The sequence below is a fragment of the Betta splendens genome, chromosome 13 (genome assembly GCF_900634795.4).
Source record: "Betta splendens chromosome 13, fBetSpl5.4, whole genome shotgun sequence".
In the NCBI taxonomy this organism is placed as follows: domain Eukaryota; kingdom Metazoa; phylum Chordata; class Actinopteri; order Anabantiformes; family Osphronemidae; genus Betta; species Betta splendens.
Genome location: NC_040893.2, coordinates 7435177 through 7452861, shown reverse-complemented (window position 1 = coordinate 7452861; position 17685 = coordinate 7435177). Strand labels below are relative to the sequence as shown.

The 17685-nt window shown below is 44.7% G+C and overlaps 1 protein-coding gene across 3 annotated transcripts in view; it reads left to right on the top strand.

Moving 5' to 3' along the window:
* The window catches only part of cux1b (cut-like homeobox 1b), a 57263-nt gene that overhangs the window by 19582 nt on the left and 19996 nt on the right, over nt 1–17685 (top strand). For all 3 annotated transcript variants that reach the window (XM_029170313.3, XM_029170310.3, XM_029170312.3), the window contains exons 3-9: nt 1480–1527; nt 5327–5405; nt 7985–8122; nt 9886–10009; nt 12225–12301; nt 12630–12696; nt 17379–17427. In XM_029170313.3, the coding sequence (XP_029026146.1) occupies nt 1480–1527; nt 5327–5405; nt 7985–8122; nt 9886–10009; nt 12225–12301; nt 12630–12696; nt 17379–17427 (582 nt within the window). The remainder of the gene's footprint in view (nt 1–1479; nt 1528–5326; nt 5406–7984; nt 8123–9885; nt 10010–12224; nt 12302–12629; nt 12697–17378; nt 17428–17685) is intronic.

Sequence of the window (17685 nt, the reverse complement as noted above, 5' to 3'; positions counted from 1 at the left end):
TGTATGTCTGCGTTCTTCCATTTAGCGTTGGGCCCCAAAGCTCGGGCTGCAGAAGCGCAGGTTAGGGAGATCAGCAGCTAAACCAGTAATTAATAAAGTAACTTCAGACTGTTGTTTGAAATGTGAGGGCAGATTCGAGTCAGCTCCCAAAGCAGACGCGGCCTCACAGAAGCTGAACATAATGATTTGAGCAAAGGTAATAATTACTAGACTAGATGGCATTACATCATACACAGGGTTCTGTTTTGGTCACAGTTTGTTCACAAATATTTACATATATTTAAAACCACTGTGATAATAGCACAAGGAGTGTAAAATAGTGAAAGGCAAAAGGCCTTTTGTGTGAATTCATATCAACCCAGACAGATGCTGACAGAACAGAGAACAGAATAAGATTAAGTGCAGGTAAGGTTGAAGCTTAATTTAAAAGGAAGTTCTGTTCTATAATGGAGAATCTAACTATAACCTAAACCCAACGCAAATCATACTTATCGGGTGTTTCTGTATGTGAGAAAGGGAGAGCCGGGGCGGGCAGAGGGGGTGGGGGCAGGGGCCGGGAGGTGGTCATTATCCCCAGCAGGGGAATATTCAATTGGCCCAGACAAACAGCCTCAAAGACCCCTGATGAGGTAACAATAGTGGGGGGTCACCGAGGTCATGACCTGTCCTCAGCCCCAGACAAGCTGCATGTCTGGACCGACCTGGGGATTAGACCAGCCCCAGACACTGGTCCCAGGTCAGTTTGGAATGCACGCCTGCCCGCAGCATCGGTTAGGCTTTTAGACTGAGGTTTCTAAAAGGGGCAGGGTCTCCCGAGCACACATCTGTCGTTGCTCTACTTCACATCTTCATTAGGCAGTTGGAGAGTATATGTGTGTCCACAAACTGTGCAAATCAAATGTTCCTGCACAGAATGTCCTATTCTGCCGTGCTTTTTACCGTACGCTCCAGTTCAGTCCGTCAGGTCGTAGGCTCGGCTAACAGCGCGGTGATTTGCATGTCCCCCTGATACATATTCGAGTGCCTATCTAATCTGAAACCGCTAGATCGTACTGGAAAGTCTCGTAACGGGCCCGGCTGGATGAAGAGCTTTTGCTTTATAGTAAAAACGGAGCGCAGAGCATTTGCATTAACTGTAGTCCTGCTGTTTGGCTCCATCCCTCTGCATCTCACACGCACTAGCAGTGCCCCTGGGTGGCCCAGGTGGTGCTGCACCTGTTCCTAGGAGAGACGCAGTCCACCAGAGCACCTCGGGGTGCAAACCTGGCCTCCTCCCCACCCTTGTGTTCACCACTCACGCACGCACCACCCTTTTTACATTGGCAGAGGCAGGAATGGCCGCTGCTTCAGTGGGAGACTCATCTGATCAAACTGTCTGCCGGTACAAAACTCATTAGGCTGCTTCTCAGCATCCGTGCCACATGCTCCAGTGCATGTTCTTAGTGCGTCACTAACCTCTTTGTCTTTCTCCTTTTTTAGGATTTACGGAAACAAGTTGCCCCTTTGCTCAAGAGCTTCCAAGGAGAGGTGAGTGTGTTAGGAATTTGGTAGATACACGTATACTCTGAGGAGCTCTCCTTTCTGACATTGGTTGACTGCCCTTCTCCCCCATTTCCACTTTGGTCTTTCCTCCTAAACGCGTCATCTCTTCTCTCCTATCTCCTGTTCTTTCTCATGCCTCTATCTCATTTCCCCTCTTTCCTCTCCCTCTTTTCCTTACTCGGCTCTGCTCTTGATTTTCTGTCTTATTCATGAAGTCCTGTAGCTCGAGGGTGTGTTTAAATTGCATCCTGCAACAAAAAAAAGGCACCACAAACCCCAGCTCTAGCCAGCCACAACTCACCGAATGTTATTTCCTTAGACTTTGTCTGCATGATTTGGTTGGGTTATTGGCTGTTTTTTCTTAAACCAGTGATTCCTGAGCTATTGGTTTTGAAGGTAGTGCATTTATTTACTTTGAATTGCACTGTAAGTGTTTATGGGCCTTGATGTATATGATGTATATTTTGAGCATTTCGGGTCTGTGTGCCTGCCTATATCACACTCCCACAATTCCCTCTATCTCCTCCTCCATCATTCTGGACCATTTCCATCATGGCTCCTCCTTACTGGCAGCCATGCATTTTCACTTCACTCCCATATGTGAAAGTCTGAGGGTAGGAGTGGAAGCGGCTGCTCCAGACTGGGTGGACATTTAGCCCAGCAGAATGAATGTGTGTTCCTAGCACACACACGTGAAGCAAAAATCATCACCGTGGATGGTGACGGGCTGCTTTTCTACTGGCCTTACAATATTACTGTTTAACACTGGCTTAGTTTCCATAGACTTGTGTTAGACCACAGCAAGCGGTTATGTAAAAATGCTGTAATTTGTAGTGGTTCTACCATGTTCTGCTGATCATCCACAGTCTATTTAGAGAAAAGAAACAGCAGCAGTATAATTGGGGCTTTGTCAGCTGTTTCCACCATCCTCATGTTGACACACCTCGGCAGCGTGCACACCCGAACACGCTGAGGCACATAGTGGGTGGTCGCGGAACTGAGAAAGACATTATCTTATGATTATTGAGATAATACTGTACACCCGCGCCAGTCTTAGAGCAGCCCATCAATCAGTCGACTATTCTGTGTGCTTGCATGCCACAACATGAGCAGCTCTGAGAATGTGTAATTTTAGCCTTGCTTTGTTTGCTCACCCCTCTTTGCTTTGATCAAGACAGCACCAGAAACCAGAAAGGTCTTCCTGTTGAAGTCTCTTAGTAACTCATCCTTAAGCGTTTTGCCCGGGAGCTTGAGTCTTGGCTTAAGTAGATGTGGAAGTCAGACAGAACAATACAAAGTTTTAACTCAGGAACTCAGAGATTTTGATACTGGGTTTAATCTTTGTCATTGAAAGGTGGATGCCTTCTGGTCATAATTATTATCAATAACAGCAGTGTTTGCACAAGGCCTCAAGTTTGGTAAACAGGTTAAGCGAGAGTGTGTGTGTGTGTGTGTGTGTGTGTGTGTGTGTGTGTGTGTGTGTGTGTGTGTGTGTGTGTGTGTGTGTGTGTGTGTGTGTGTGTGTGTGTGTGTGTGTGTGTGTGTGTGTGTGTGTGTGTACGCACGTGTTGCATGCTCAGTGTTCCTTGTTGGTCCATCGATCAGATAAGCTTTTCCATTATCCAAGGCTTCAGTCTCTGCTTCCCATAGCCTCCCCTTATCAGACTCTACTGGGGACACACACACACACACACACACACACACACACACACACACACACACACACACACACACACACACAGCACACAGGTCAGTCCGATGCCCTTCACACACTACGGGTTAGATAGGGGAGCAATGCAGTGCTGAGTGATGGTGGCACAAGGTGCTGACGTATGTACGTATGTGTTTGTGTGTATGGATGTGTCAGGGATACCTTTTGCAATTGCAAGCACTTCTCATCGGTAACCTACTGATACTGGTGAGGTATCATTTGTGTCACTTCATTTGTTTTGCTTGGTGTGTGTGCGTGTGGGATGGGGGCAGGGGAGCATGTAATAGCAGATGTCATTGGGATTGGTTGAACGGGCTGCAGTTTGGAACAGCAGGGCTGTATTTGCAAATCCTGGGTGGTCTTCTAATGGCTCTGGTCCTGCAGTTAACCTGCCTCTAACTGTAGGGTGTGTCCTACATTAAATGTCTATTTCCTGCCTCCCATGTCGGGCTATATAAAGCTGTTGTACCACTGACCTTGGCCCAGTCATTGTACAGTCACGCAGCTGGCTTCCTTCAATGCCATCGGCAGATGATTTTTTTATCGCGTGCGTGTGATTATTCTTTATCATAAGATTGTTTGTGGTGTTCTGTTACTACTGACTCTGACATCATGTACCCTTATGCACAGACATGCACACACATTTTGACACAGGTTTGGTCCTGGTGTGTGTGAGAGGTATTAGTACTTGGCATCAGTAATCTCCCATTAGTGGCTTTGCATTTGAGGTTCCTGATCGCTCAATGTCACACAGCACATGAATAGGCTAAAGTACACGACGTGAGAATGAGGCATAGTAGTGAGTATAGAGTGTGTTTGAGAAGGAGAGAGGGGGTTGGAGGAGAGCACTCGGCATGCCAGAGAGACAGGAGTGTGTGACAGAGAAACATGTGAGAAGGAGTCGCACAAAAAAATATGAGTCAGAGAACATGGAAGTGACAAGAGGAGAATTTTGAGAGAGGGAATGAGAGAAAGACATAGAGAAATAAAAGGGGAGTGGAGGGAGGGGTGCTGGCACCAGCCGACTCGGGGCCAGATGTTTTGCGGCTAAAAAACTAGAGATGAATCAAAGCCATGTGAAGAGATTTATTAGGTTCCCATAGGAGCACAGGCAGTATTACATGTAGCCTGCTCTGTTTACAGTGGCAAGAACTCCTAAACCACCCATCAACTACACTACTGGCTTGGCTGGGAATGTGAAGACTTTATATTTGGACTTATATAGGCTTTTGTCTTTATTCCTTTTCTTTCAGTGAATGTGCTGGAGGAGTTGGAAGAGAAACACACGGCTGTTTAGTCTGAGTGCGTGCGCCAGAGTAGTCAGCTGTATCTCTGCCCAGTACAGTAGCACCATCTGAATGTCTTTATTTGGCATCTGTTTCCCTTGATTTAGACTTGATTTCAGATGCGTTTCGCCTACTCTGTCTGCTTCTCATATTGAAGTGTGACATGGAGGCTATAGTAGAGCTTACTGCCTCATGTTTCAGCATTGACAACAGTGTAAAAGTTCCTCCGGTATGATTTCAGAATAATCTCTTATGGATCCGTTCTAATGCCGTCCATTTCAATAATATCGGTGATGGAATGCATGCCGTGCCCTCTCGTGTTAATGGCTGCATCAGTAATGGATCCACACTGTATTGCTGCTAAGAGCTGACTGAATAATCTGCCCCTGCTGTGGCTGGAAAGACTGAGCCAGCTGTTTAATGATGTCAGCATGCTGGAGGGGAAACGCACACACACACACACACACACACACGGAGGAGCCGATGGACCGAGGCGCACTCGCTCGGGAACAGACAGAGGCGGACGCGCGCGAGCACACGGCAAACGAAACGCATCCGTCAGCGGCTGAACAGCTGAAGTGACTTCACTGGAAGGAAACACCGACGCGGCCACTGTCGGGACAACAGGGCTCACAGGCGACGTGCTAGCGCAGGGCGAGGGGAGCGGGACGTAGACCTCCCCGCCTGTGAAACGACTGGGCCCCCCTTTAGCAGCGTGTCGATTTCAGACTCTGATTTCCGCCTGTGAAACCGATAATAACTCAGCCTTTTTGTTCCCTTTTCACAGATTGATGCGTTGAGTAAGAGAAGTAAGGAAGCGGAGGCCGCCTTCTTGAACGTGTACAAGAAAATAATCGATGTTCCAGGTAAGATTACGTGGAATGAGTGCGTTTGCCTAGACACCCCCCGAGTCCAAAAACACGATTAGAGCACACCCACATCTATGCAGACAGCACCACCAGGGTAAAAAAGCCTGACACCGTCCCTCTGGTGCTCCTTCACTGTGCATTCAGGCGTGTGTGACGCCTTAATATGTCCCCATGAGGTATCATCCCAACTGGGGTAGCCTTAAGAGCGTCTTAACAGAAGGTGCATCCTGATATGGATGACAAGCGCGCCCACGATTGGCTGCTGCGAGGAGCACACATGAGCAGTCACGTTCAGCGCGCTGAGGCCGAGGAGGGACACGCAGCACAGAGTGTTACAGAACACACGCAGCCACGGTGCTGCTGGTTTGAAGGTTTTCAGCTGTGCAGGGAGCCCTGGAGGGGCTGTGTATGTAGGAATGAGAGAGGAGTTGAGTTCATCTATAGCGTAAGGAGGTCATCGTATTCCCACATGGATAGACCTACAGTAATATCTTTGGATTGTACTGCTCCCAATAAGTCAGCGCCAGCTCTGACGGGGCTATTCTTAACTTGGAGCGAGACAATGATGTAATGCCTGATGCACACACGCACACAGACCAGCCTGACTAATGTAGCAGTCTTGAAAGAGGAAACAGTGTGTTTTGTTCTGTCTTCTATCAGCTGAAGGCCTGGTTAGTCAGCCCAGCGTGCTCTGCTTTAGATTAAAGGTGTCTGGCAAGACCGTCCAGCACCAGTGGCCCACAAGTCAAACGGCTTTTAACAGGCGTGTGCAGCTGATCTGGAGACAGGCCCGCGTGAAGGACAAAGGTTTGATAAGGAGGAATGAAAGTTGATTTTCAAGGGCGCCAAGGCCGATAGAGTCCGAATTCAAGGCATACAGCGATTGCTTCTCAGTGTTTGTTTGTACTTGAGTGTGTTTGTATGAGACTATGGAAGCGTGTGTGTGTGTGTGTGTGTGTGTGTGTGTGTGTGTGTGTGTGTGTGTGTGTCAGAGCTCAGCTCCGCATGGCGTGTCACCTTGACAGGGCAAAATCAGCATGAAATTCCCCAATCGTTCTCTGCTGATCTCTCATTAGCATAGTTAAGATATCTAGCTGCGTCACGCGCACGCACGCACAGCCCTTACCCCCAGCTGTAAGCTGTCAGTTCCTCTTATCTGTACAACCCGCGCGCGCACACACCAAACACACAGGCGCACACAAACTGCTCTTTTAGCTGGCATGCTGATGAGCGTCGCCTGCGTCTCTTGGCTGCCTGTCACCAGTCTGCCACCCATGAGCACCAATCAGATGTGATTGGCCTGACTGACAGGGCTCTCTTCATCACACTGACAGTTAACCCTGCTGTGTGTTCACAGAGACGTTGGTAAAATGCCTCCAGAAAGTTGACTTTCTTCCTCTCGCTGCTGATCTGCATCTCTTTCTTTAATCTCTTGTTTACCTTTTTTTTTTTTTTTTTTTTTTTTTGCATTGCCCGCTTTACAGAGTCACTTTGTCCATCTGCCGGCTGCCGTGTCCCTTTTTCAACTCGCTTTCAAGCGACTTTTAACTAATCATAGCCTGGTAATCTCTGGTTGTGTCTTATCCGTCGCAGTCTCTACCAGCGTCACTTCTCTTGCTGTGTCAGCAGTTGACGCACCACTTTTCCCCCTATACACAAACTGAGCAGTGCTTTCTGTTGCTACAAAGACTGATAGTGTATCATTCAGTTGCTTGAATGGAAAGAGTTTAGATCCCACAGATTGTGAAAACCAACTGACGTTTCTGTGCTGATCACTGTTAACTGCACTGTTAACAAAAATGTCAGTTTTGGTCTTTTCTTTTCAATCAGTCGAGTGAACTGACTTTTTATGGTTGAGGTCTAGAGATGTTGAACACTAGTGAAATTTGGCACATGATAAATCCATGTCCAAACACTGAAATGTAAACATGACAGCGTTGTGAAGAGATGCCAGTCATTGTTGAACTGCTAAGTAAATTATAACATATGATAATCAATGGCATAAAACACAGACTGAAATTGAATTTAGAAACTAGAGAGGAAAGTGCAGCACGCTACAGCTTCTTTTAGCTTATCAGTGGAAATGCACACTGATCCCTTTGATCATTTGTTAATCTGTGATAATCCAGTGTCAGATGATAATATTAGTTCTGCAAATACAGCCCGGCTCCGACTTATAGGTCGGTGATGCGTTACTGACTGTATGCAACGCCTGTGTTAATGATAATTGTGTTCCTGGGGCTGGAAGCAACCAGTAATTTTCCACAGTGAGATCAAAGGTTGGGGTCAGATCCAGAACAGCCCTACTGTAGCGGTTACAGATTCATTGCCTTGCTCAAGGACACTTCACCAGGGCAGACCATTACTCTCACAGGGGCCTTGAATGCAGTTATTCCTAGCTCACAACACTACCTTACTGCCCTTGTATGTGTAATCTGCTGTAGTGTATGTTAACGGTGTGTGTGTGTGTGTGTGTGTGTGTGTGTGTGTGTGTGTGTGTGTGTGTGTGTGTGTGTGTGTGTGTGTGTGTGTGTGTGTGTGTGTGTGTGTGTGTGTGTGTGTGTTGTCTCCACCAGATCCTGTACCTGTGTTGGAGCTGGCTCAGCAGCTGCAGCTGAAGCTCCAGAGGATGCATGACATTGAGACAGAGAACACCAAACTTCGAGAGACACTGGAGGACTATAACAAAGAGTTTGCAGAAGTCAAAAACCAAGGTTAGAGAGACACACATGCGAATGTTCATGGTGGGAGTTTGACTTTGAGAGGGGCATTATGTGTGATTAACTGCATGTTGGCTGCACAATTAATCACAGATAATCACTCAGTATTTCTGAGATTAATATTTGTCAGGTTTGTTATTATTATATATATTATGTTTCCTTCCACATTTGCCCATTAAGCATTGTGACAACAGTTCATATTCATATTTACCGTCTACAGCTATAGGACAAGTGTGTATTTACACAAACCTTTAAAGTCAATGCTAATAAAGCATAATAATAAATCATTTAACTTTTTGAAGTCAAGTGATTTACCACCTTGACAACAGTATAAGATCCACCTAATTTCGATAGATCAAGATCTTGGGATAAATCTAATTAATAGCTTAAGTTTCTTTCTAGTATAATATTCCCTACTTTATGTGTGTGTGTGTGTGTGTGTGTGTGTGTATATATATATGTGTGTATATATATATATATATATATATATATAATATCATTATTAATGCTACTTCTTATTCTTAGGACTCATTTGTAACTCTGGATCCTTATTGTTTTTTTTTTTAATAATAGGAGTTTTAAATCCGTTATAAAAATGTCATTTTCAGGAAGAAGACACATTTAAACATATTTTAATACCTTATAAATATTTCAAGACCACAAAAAATGTACAAGGTTTTACATGTTCAAATAGGTTTTCAGGGGAAAAAAAACACGACGTACAGTTTCATGAATAAAAAATGACAGGCTACCTCAGGGTAAGGAAAGATGGAAAAACTGACAAAGGCAGAGAGATGAGTGAGGAGCAGTAATAAAAGTGGTGTAATTTTAGTCGAAAAGGAGGAGTGAGTGAGTGAGCAGGGAATGTTTTGGAATCCCCCTTTCCTCAGTGAGAGTTAATTGGAACAGCTCGATAGCGGCAGGGTTCCATTCTGCCATTGATTTTCCTGTTCCCTCATCCTTTATCCCTCCTTCTCGCCTCAATAGATGGGGGATATTTAAACCCCAAAACACACTGTGGAACTCCCACTCCTGTTAAACACACGCAGACCTGCCCACACACACACACACACACACACACATGCTAAGAGTGCAGGGGCCATTGATCCCCGCAACCTAAATGTTTAAAGTTCAGTTAAGCAGTTAAGGGGTAAGAGGGCTCTGAGGGGACTCTCCTCTATTGATTATGTGTCAGAGCAGTGAGACTGGAGTTTAAATCACATGCACACACACACGCACACAAAGTGCTAAGAGCTCTCAGTCAACGGCGGCAAGCAGCAATGCTCTTTATCATTGTCTGACTCACTTATATCTTTCTTTGAGAAACACACACCCGTACACACATGGAGGCCTATTTATTACTCCAGTTATGTGTTAGATTTATTTCAGGCCACCACATACAGAGCTCAGCCGTCAGCAGGTTATGGGGTTTCAGCACTAATGCAGCCCTAATGAATACAGCATATCTACCGTCGGTGGACATTGAATATTCCCTACCAGTCATGGATGTAAAGATTAGGTAGGAGACAGGAGCCTAGGCCTCTGTCTGTGCTGACAGTGAAAGAATGCATGATATGAAACACTGTTCCTTAAGCAAAGGTCAGCCTCCCATCAGATACATTATTGTCATCGCTGCCATTCATCACAATCTACTAAACCTCTATCGTGTGTTTTCTATATATTTGGGCAGTTGCCTGTATTTGAACTCTTCCTTCGTCTTCTCCTCTCATTTATCTTTCTGTTTTTATCTCCTCCAGAGGTGACCATTAAGGCCTTGAAGGAGAAAATTCGGGAGTACGAGCAGTCTCTGAAAAATCAAGCTGAAAACCTGGCCCAGGAGAAGCACCTTCAACTACACAACGACTATGCAGAGAAGGAGAGGTATGACTGCCTGTGTGTGAGTGTGTGAATGCTCCACTGCAGATGTATTTGTAGGTCTCTGCTTCCAATATAACCGCATTGTTTTGCCATTTTAAACTTTCGGGGGCCATTGTGCCCACAGCCAGAACTACTTTGATTCTAATCTTTCACTGATCGGTTTAAGATGTCTGACTTAATTTTGCAGAACTATTCATAACTTAATTATTATTTTTCTAGCTAATTGTTTTTGGGCATTCTCTCATAGTTTAATCACCAGCAGCTCCTATCGCTGTATTTAACAAGTGACTGTAAATGCAGGAACAAATTAAATGCAAGAATAGAAAACAACCTATATTAAAATAAAGTCTGCCCTCATTTGTCACATACGTGCCAGCTGTTAAAGCTTTTAGAGGAACCAACACCTCACATTTTTAGTCTCGTCTGCTACCTATATACCTGTACAGTTACTGCTGCCTCAGCCATGTACTGTGTCTGAAAATATACAGCAGCCCCGACCCAGCATAAACTATAATGGCAAATGTAAGTTCACACTTGTATCTAAAGTGTCATGAAGAAGGAGTTTCAGATACGCAGATGCAAACATGCATAGTCACTGCAAAGTGTCCTTTTCTGGGAAGGAGCCCATTCGCTATAAAGGCAATTAAACTAAATGCCTAAGATGCAGGCAAGTCATTATATTGTTTGACTTTATAGCAGACTTTGGCGCCTATCCTCCTACACTGTTCATTTCATGCAGACTAATATGATGGTGGCCAGTCGAAATTATCATGGGAGGCCACGTTCAGTTGCGTTTTGTTGAGTGCAGGTGGAGAAGTGACCTGCCAATCTTAAATGTAATTATCCTGAGTAACTATGCGCTCCTATTTTGAATTAAAGGCATAAATAAACAGTGTTGGGAATGATGAGCATATGAATAGCTGCCGCAGCCTGAAGCCTTAAAGGGGCAGCAGATCTTTGCTGAGGTCGAGAATCAGTTAAGAAAAATCCAATACATTTGTTATATGGTGTGATTTTCACAAATAAACTTGTTGCTTCTTACATTTATTGATCAGACCTTAAAGTTAGTTTGTTTGTTTTAATTAGTTTGTCTTTAAATTAGAGTTGTTAATCGTTATTCCAACAAATCTCCATCTTGGTGACGAAATGTTGAAATAGGAGTCAATGAATTTGCACGCTTGGTAAAACACTTGAGATCATGTCACTCATTGTAGTCTTTCTGTATAACTGTGGTAATTGGTATTTAATTGCATTTCATCTTTCATCTTCAAACCTAGTGTGAATTTACTTGGTGAGCGAGGGAGATTAATAATGTTATGGCTAAAATGGGAACAGTGCAGAGTGTTTGTGTTCTCTCTTAAGAAAAGTGTTGAAACCTGGAGTGGAAAGTATTCCCTCACTTTTCCAATGCTCCTACTTGTTTACACATGTAATTATTGCTTTTTGGGCTGATTTATACGGTTTATGTTTATGAAGTGTACATGACGTATTTTTCTTCATGTCACTCATCTCGTTTGCTGCGTGAAGCATGTGTTGAAGCTCATTGCCCCTTCCAGCCGTGCAGCAGAAGATCAATTGTCCCACTGTATTTCCTGTACGTCAGAGTTTTATAGGCCCCTTCCTGTCTGCAGAGAGCTGACTTCCTGTGTCTGAGAGGGGGCAGTAAATGGATGGCACCTCTGATGCATTTTATCCTGGAAGAAGTGAGGAAAGGAGGAAGACGGGGAGAGATGAAAGGATGAAGTAGAGGGCAGAAAAATAGAGATGACAGGAGAGACAGATTGGCGGAGAAGGGGGGCATCAAAGAGTGCCATAAAGACGGTCTTTGTGTGAGATTATTGATGTTTTTACACGCAGTGGCAATTTCTCAGCAGAGACCAACTTTTTATATGCTAAGAATGAATCTATTTTATCCTTGTGGTTTCTGTGTCCCCCTCCCCCTCTCTTATTCAACCCTTACTCTCTTTCGCTCCCTCTCCGTCTCTCTCCTTCGCTCCCTCCCCGCGGGTGCAGTGTGCCCCAGTGGCCAGACATTCCTGCCTAATAGGGCTGCTTAATGAGGAGTGGGTTGTGTTGGGAGGATTTTAGTGGGGAAAACACTTCAGAAATGGTGGGAAAATAAGAGAATAGTTGCAGTTGCAACAAAGTGCGAACCCAAGATTTACTGACTCAGTATCTCTTAAGTGTGACTTTCTGCTCTCTGCTTCTCTCTCTGTAGGAAACTCCAGGAGAGTCAGGACTCGATGTCCTCGAGGTTGGAAGAGGCCGAACACAAGGTCCAGTCCCTACAGACAGGTACCAGCCTACTCAGTCTTCACAGTCCTGAGTGCTGTTTTAACCAGCTCGCATAATGTGGCAGCCCTTTCACTCAAAATTTAAAATGTCTGAAATCACAAGTTAACATCAAGTATTTGTAAATTTTCCTTAATTTTCATTATGATTATTTTCTTTGGCAAAAATCTTTATTAATGATTAGAATAAGAGTGTTATAAATAAAGATTAACAACGTGATCCACTAAAGGTGGGTGTAGACTGATCAGTTTGTTAGTTGCCTGACAACCAGGCAAGAACGTTTATGGTTCTGCTTTTGAATGCTGACTTGAACGCTTCCCGTCTTTTCCAGCACTTGAAACAACTCAGGCCGAGCTCTTTGATTTGAAGACAAAGTATGACGAGGAATCCACAGCAAAGTACGTGTCTCGCTGATCTACGTGTGCGTGTGTGTGTTTGCGGGTGACTTCTTCCCTCTGGCTTTGCCATAGTCTGTTCTTGACATAATCATCCTGTTTAGTGAAAATCCTTGCCTGGAAACTCCCCCTTCTCTCCCTAACAGCTGGATTGTCTCCCACAACGCTAGGCAGCCTCCAAATCCCAGCATTACCCCCACACTGTAAATACTGACAGGGATTGTAATGCATTCTGCAGCTGCGGCAAAGCACCAAAATAGAGATTTTTTTTTGCGGAGTAAGTTAAAATGTTCTCTGTGATTTATCAGGGTCATGATGGTCTGGGAGGGGGCGCTACTGGGGGTCACTTTAAGACCTAAAGCCGCGTGGGCTTCCAGCAGGACGTCTATGATAATGTAGCTTCAGTTACTTGAGCTGTAGGCATCTATGGTTATTGATCTCATGGTGGCGGGGATGACAACAGAAGCTTTTCCATGTCAGCACTCCACACTGTGAAGTGACACTCTATGACATTCACACGCCTCATTCCCTCAGGGTGAGTAGCAGGAACCAGAACCATTCTAGCATCTGCGCAAGATTCCTAAAGTTTCAAATTCGGAGCAGCAAAACGATCTTTCCTGTTTTTTAAATGATAAGGAGTGAACTGAATAAACATCTCATGCTTTCTTTTCTTTGAAGTCAAGATGGTCAAGGGCATTCCTGCACATAACCACCTTGGCTTTTAAGGGTCCCCCCTTCCCCCCACCCCATTAACCATGCCCCCAAACTGACTGTGTTGCTCCATTAACAGAGTTGTTAAATTGATTGGCTGTTAAAAACAGATCGATCCTTCCGCTCTCCTCATATTCCTATTTCTGCTTTCCTCACAATAACTCCTTTCCTTTATTTTCCACATTGTGTAGTTGTGATCATAACAAAATGTACTTGCATGTAGTGTGATGGCATTAATCAATAGTTTTAATGCTCTGCTGGGCCCCACCAGCGATCATATTGCTCCATTGGTCTACTCTCCCTAATTTCTTCCTGAAACCTTTCCTTGTTTCCTTTCCTGCCGTTGCGTCTTCCCTTGATGTCAGAAAAACACACATTTTGAAAAGACACATATAGTAAGTCCCATTTGCTTACAGAAGCTAATAAACACATGCCCGCCCACATCCACTCACACGCGCGCGCACACAACCTCATATACTCGCTCACTCACTCGTGCGCCTGAGGCAGTCAGGGTCCTTGACTATGTGGCGTGCTGTGATCTGAAATTTTAATGCAACGCTTTAAAGCACACACAAACCCTCTCTAACCCTGCACCCTCCCAGTCCTTGGAGTCCTTCCCCCGTTTACTGCTTGGCTGAGCAAATCGCCAGTGTTTGGCTGAACACAACTTTTAACCCTTTGACTGCATAAATTTTGGCCCTGCATAATACAGAATGCCGTACATATCGTACACTTTCTCACACAAACGCCGACACACGGACGCATACACTTGCTCTAAACTTTCCACTAAGGAGGACATTGCGTGACAAATCCTCCATCCTCTTGCTGCATTTGGGTAATCTGCCTTTTAAAATACACACGCACACACACGCACACACACACACACACACACACACACACACACACACACACACACACACACAGAATTTGGTCGATGATGCAGTGCCCGGAGTGTGTGAGCTTCAGCAGGAGGCAGGCTTGTAGATGTAGTGTAGCCCCCTCTCTGTGTTGGCGCTGCGAGGGTCTGGCTGGCCACGCTTTACCCGTTTAGTCCCTGTTAAAGATTAATGATATATTGATCCCCAGCCCCACAGGATGCTGTGTGCGCGTGTGTGTGTTTATATGCGTAAACGTGTGTGCGTGCTCTTCTGTGTGTTTGCGTGCAGCAGTATCTGTGGGAAAACTGTTTAATTGCTGATAATTAGGCAACAGTCAATAAGCTTTTCTTTCCTGTGTCCATCTCAAGCGCACGCAGACACAAAATGGTGCACAGCACACACACACACACACACACTCTCGCAGATAGCTTCTTTTAAGCCTCCTTGAAATCCCCAAGGTAGCACGCTGTGAAAACGCAATGTGGAGAAAGCCAAGGAAAGAAAAGGAATGGAGTGATGAAAACTGGAGGGCAAAAAGCGAGCCAGAGGCTGGAGGCTACAGCGAGGAAGAGAGGATAAGAGTGTGATAGAGGAGGGAAATGAAAATCTAAATCAGGGGAATATCCTGCTGGCACCAAGGACAGAGGGCGAAAGATGAGAGAGCGAGAGAGGAGGTGGAAGGAAAAAGAGATGAAAGGAGAAAAAGTGGAGGGCAATGGGAAGGGAAAGGGGTTGAGGGAAAAGATAGAGGAGGTGGAAAAGAAAAGGAGCAGCTGAGTGAGGAGCAAGAGAGAGAGAAGATGATAAGAGATGAAAAGGCCTGTCTGAGATGGAGGAAGTACAGCAGGGGCTTAGAGGCTCTGGGCTTGTTTCAGAAGTCCTACAGTACTCCCTGATGTCACTGGGTGCACCCATTGGTGTGTTCATGCTACAAAAGAGTGTGTGTAAATGTGTTTGCGTGCATGTATGCCTTCTCCTGTGCCGACGCGCATCTACTCTGTGGCTCCTCCTTGTGGCTGCTACATAGCGACATGCTCATAGGTTCGGTGGCAGAAAAGCAGGCTTTACCGTTATGAAGGCCCCCCCCTCCCCATCCCCTATCCTCCCTTGACTGTTCGGTGTTTGATGAATTAATTCCACTGGGTGCATTGGCTGGCCATGGACAGCTCCTGCCCTGCCCAGCGACTGACTGACTGACTGACTGTATCAGGATATGCAGAAAATCCCTTCCCTGTGATCTGCTTTGGCCCTCAGCCTCTAGCTTTGCCTTTATAATTCCCAAATACAACCAAATCCAAAGGTTATTTAAGAAGACTTTGTGCATCTGTACTTTGATTAAATGATCACATTTAGAGCAGGAGTGCTGGTGTATTTGGGTTGCATTACTACCCATAAACGCTCTCCATTACAAGCTTTTCTGGCTTGTTGGCTCTCTGACCCTAGATTTGTGTGTGCGGGAGCACGTTTGAGCGTGCACGAGTCCCGACACACTATAGCTTAAGACAGGATAAAAGCTAGTGATGTGGTGTACTATTATGTTGCTTAAATGCATACTAGATCCTTTTAACTGTTGGGGAAAGAATAAAAGCAGAAAGTGAAAAGCTCTCCCACCCACATCTGATTCTTTTTGCTGCATTGCCTGTGGCACAGTGTTGACCCAATATCAACTGTGTCTGTTTTGTTAAACACATTCAAATCAGTAGTACTCAAGCCTATGGGACATAACACTGTTTCTCATACGGCGACACACAAATACAAAAGCTGCGTGGGTTATTGGGTTCACCATCAAAAGATTGCGGTGAAATCAAAAGGTCCTAATGGACGCAGCCGTGCACACATGCGCTCACATCTTTGCACTTAATGCCGTCCGTCCGTGTATTCTTATCAGTGAGTAATGTGCATAGCGTCTTTGCACAGCATTGAACACCATTCATGAAGCGTTGCTAGTTAGTTCCATGCATTCGTTTATTGTAACTTCCCTGTATGGGGGAGATGAATTCGGAATGTATCTTGGAGCTTGTGCACACTTACGCACACTCACACACACACACACTGGCGCTTAATTCATAGAGGCGATGCACAACAAGAAGTCTCTGTTCTGTTGTGTGTAAAGTTTTTCTCCCACGTCACTGTCATTGTCTTTTCAGAAAAGTGTTTTTGTGTCACGCATGAAAGAGAGTTATTAAACTAGTTCTCCAAGTCTGATGAGAGGTGGTATTATGGGGATGTATTCCTGCTGTCTGACCTTTAGCAAGTGAGAGGTGAACCATGGCCTCCATCCAGACCATTAGTCAGACACAATCACACAGCTTCATAGCAGATTAGTCTGCTGTATTAGGACTTAGAGCTCTATTAATGTAATCCCTCTGTTTTAGTGTGGCTTGGGTTTAGGGGCTTACATGTACACGCACACACTCACTTTTAAATACATGTATGCACGCACACATACAAGCTGTTTGGGTTATGGAGTTCACAATCAATGGATTAAGGTGAAATTTAGACAGTAGCTTAATGGACACGGCGTTGTCGTCGTCTGCAAATATGTGTGCTCTGAACAGTTGAGCATGACATGTGCAGTGTTCTTTTCTTCCTGGTTATCATTTATTCAATTCAGTTTAGTTTTATTTATACAGTGGCTATCACAATAAAGTCAAAGGCACTTTACAGACTATGGTCTAAGACCTAACAAAAATACCACATAAAGCAAGCTTTTAATTGTAGCCAATCAATAAATTATTGAAATATATTTAAATGCTCACTTAGAAATAAGTGTGTGTAATATTAAGTGTTACAGTAGCATTAAACTGGTCCTTCATGCTATGCAGGACACGTGTAGCTCGCTGTCACGCCACTGCCTTTCTAGTTTTCGGGTTCACTGTTTTAGGCTGCGGATCTCTAAGTTCTACCCTGGTGCCAACCTCCTCTGATTCGCTGCCTTCTCCTTCAACAGTGTCTGAAATTGTGCGCAGTGAAGCTGCATCATCATCCATGCTTTGCTCTTTGTGTATGTGTGTGCTGTATTTCAGAGAGTCTCTTTAAAGCTCTGTCTTATCCTCTGTTGTGAATTTCTCTGCTGTAACTGAATTTCTTTCTCAGGGCCGATGAGATTGAGATGGTGATGACAGATCTGGAAAGAGCCAATCAGGTAACGCGTTCTCTCCCTGTTAAATAGGAAATGTTCAAAACAAATGTTGTTTTTTGCACTACTAGGAAATATTACAACCACAAAGTTATTTACTAATTGTGTCACACTTGAACATTGTAGTTCAAGTGAAAATTGTTGTGATGAAATTTTAAGAAATCGTTCAGCTTTTTCAGGAGTCGATTTAAAACCAACAAGCAGTGTTGGACTTGCTGTTTTCCTCTGATACTTTTGGAAGAAAAATACTGAAAATCTCCACCT